This window comes from Elephantulus edwardii, unplaced genomic scaffold (genome assembly GCF_000299155.1).
Source record: "Elephantulus edwardii isolate Elephantulus edwardi_28Jun2011 unplaced genomic scaffold, EleEdw1.0 scaffold00412, whole genome shotgun sequence".
Taxonomy (NCBI): Eukaryota; Metazoa; Chordata; class Mammalia; order Macroscelidea; family Macroscelididae; genus Elephantulus; species Elephantulus edwardii.
Genome location: NW_006400162.1, coordinates 75,986 through 78,107, shown reverse-complemented (window position 1 = coordinate 78,107; position 2,122 = coordinate 75,986). Strand labels below are relative to the sequence as shown.

General features: G+C 39.3%; 1 protein-coding gene across 4 annotated transcripts in view; it reads left to right on the top strand.

The window, feature by feature from the left end:
- RGS7 (regulator of G-protein signaling 7) overlaps positions 1–2,122 on the top strand; it is a 546,902-nt gene that overhangs the window by 500,839 nt on the left and 43,941 nt on the right. For all 4 annotated transcript variants that reach the window (XM_006902443.1, XM_006902442.1, XM_006902441.1 and 1 more), the window contains one exon: positions 1,111–1,297. In XM_006902443.1, coding sequence (XP_006902505.1) covers positions 1,111–1,297 — 187 coding nt within the window. The remainder of the gene's footprint in view (positions 1–1,110; positions 1,298–2,122) is intronic.

The following is a 2,122-nucleotide window of genomic DNA, read 5'->3' as shown; positions in this document are numbered from 1 at the left end:
TAATAAAAAGGAAAAAAATTACCTGAAGCCTTGCTATAACTATCATCATTTCTCAAAGTTCATAGAATTTCCAGAAGCATATTGTTTAGGAAGTGGATGCCACTCCTGCTTCCAAGATCTTCTCTTCAGGAAAAAAATTTAAAGAGATTATGTTTTATTTTTCCTTCTAGATTATTTTACACTTCTGAATACAACTAATTAATGATTTTTAAATAAAATTTTTATTTTATACTGGTTTGCTTACAAGGTTCGTATACATTCTTTTTCTCATGGATCTTCCCCTTTCCTTTACCCACCATTCCCTCCACCCATCAAATTGTGTGTGATCCTGTGATTAATGCCCTCCCCCACCAGCCCATCCTCATGCCTTTGCTGCCCTCCCCACCTTAGATCCTCATACACATTCTACAATAATGGTCTTATACAGTATTTGTCCTTATGGAACTGAGTTAGTTCACTTAGTATAGTGCTTTCTAGTCCCTCACAAGACAACTAATTAAATAATAATTTTTTTAAAAAAATAATTGAAAGTCTAGAATTGGATGCCCTCTGAGAAAGTGCACTTGCTTTTATGTGTCATTAAGAATTGTGGTGTTGTTATGAGGTTCCCGTAAGCCAGGTATGACTCACAGTGCCCCTGTGAACAGCAGATGTGAACCCTCTCCTATTCTGTGTCATCCTCACTGTCTCTGACACCCTTGAGCCCATTGCCACAGTCACTGTAGTCCATCTCTCTGTGCTAATCCTCCACTTTCCAGGCATAATGGTCTTTTCCTTCTAACAACATACTCTGATGACCTAGGGATAAGAAGCTGCACTGCGATCCTAGAGGCACTCACGGTTTGAATCTTCCAGCTGCTCAGTGGGAGAAGGATGGACAGTCTCTGTGATTGACTGCCTCTAAAACCTACTGAAGTGTCAGCTGTGGGCCAGTTCCAAGTCAACAACACACAACAACAACATGCCCAAAGTCCTGCCTCTAAGGAGCACTTTGGCTGCACTTTCTCCAAAACTTATCTGTTTGTTATTTTGGTAGTAAGTGGAAATGTAAAAATAATTTTCAGGTGGTTATCCATTAGATTAAGTGCTTGTTGTTGCATTTTTGCACAGATTCTGGCTGGCAGTGGAAGACCTGAAGAAAAGACCAATGAGAGAAGTTCCTTCTCGTGTTCAGGAGATATGGCAAGAGTTCCTGGCTCCAGGTGCCCCCAGTGCCATTAACCTGGATTCTAAGAGTTATGACAAAACCACACAAAATGTGAAGGAACCTGGTCGTTACACTTTCGAAGACGCTCAGGTCAGTACTAGAGGGCTCTCACATAGTCCACAGAAATGCTTCTGAGACATTAACACCCCAGAGACTTCGTTTTTATTTTCATTTTAGATCAGCAGTCATTTCTAGTATTTTTAGTCTAAGTAACTCTAATTGATTGAGAAGAAGGCAGATATGCCTTAAAAGAGATGATATTCGAAGTCTAGGCCTTTTCTTGTAAATTTAAATACCTTTACAGGAGAAATATTTTGTATTGGTTGGTTTGCATACATGAGAATAATTTTGAAGAGGTGTATTTGAAATATTTTAAAATACTTTATTTTCTACTCTATCAACTGTGTGAGAAAATACTTGTCTAATGATAGACTCATTTATATGCTTTTTAAACCTGTGTGGTACCATCTAATACAGAGGTTATAAAATTGTAAGGTCCTGCTGAAAGACCCCAAACTAGGGCTTTACCCAGACCGGGCGCGACCCCGAGCAACTCACACCAGATCCACTCACTGCAATCACAAGAGGCTTTTATTGACAAAGCTTCGGGACGACTTGTATCTCACACAGGAGACAGGGAAGTCGACCCTGAGCCCAAAAAAGCAAGGGAATTTATACTAGGTCTAGGGGTTCTTTGGTGTGGAATTAACTCATTGGCCCTTTGAAAAAGGAGAAGTTCAATTTTAGGTCAGTTACCTGCTGCTGACGTTAGTTAAAATATGTTTTTTGCCAGTAATTGTTTTTTCAGTTTGTGGTCAGCTAGTTCCTGGAACACAAACATTCACACAAGATCAAAGGTATAGGTTCTTACAATACAGATCAAAGGTATAGGTTCTTACAATACAGATCAAAGGT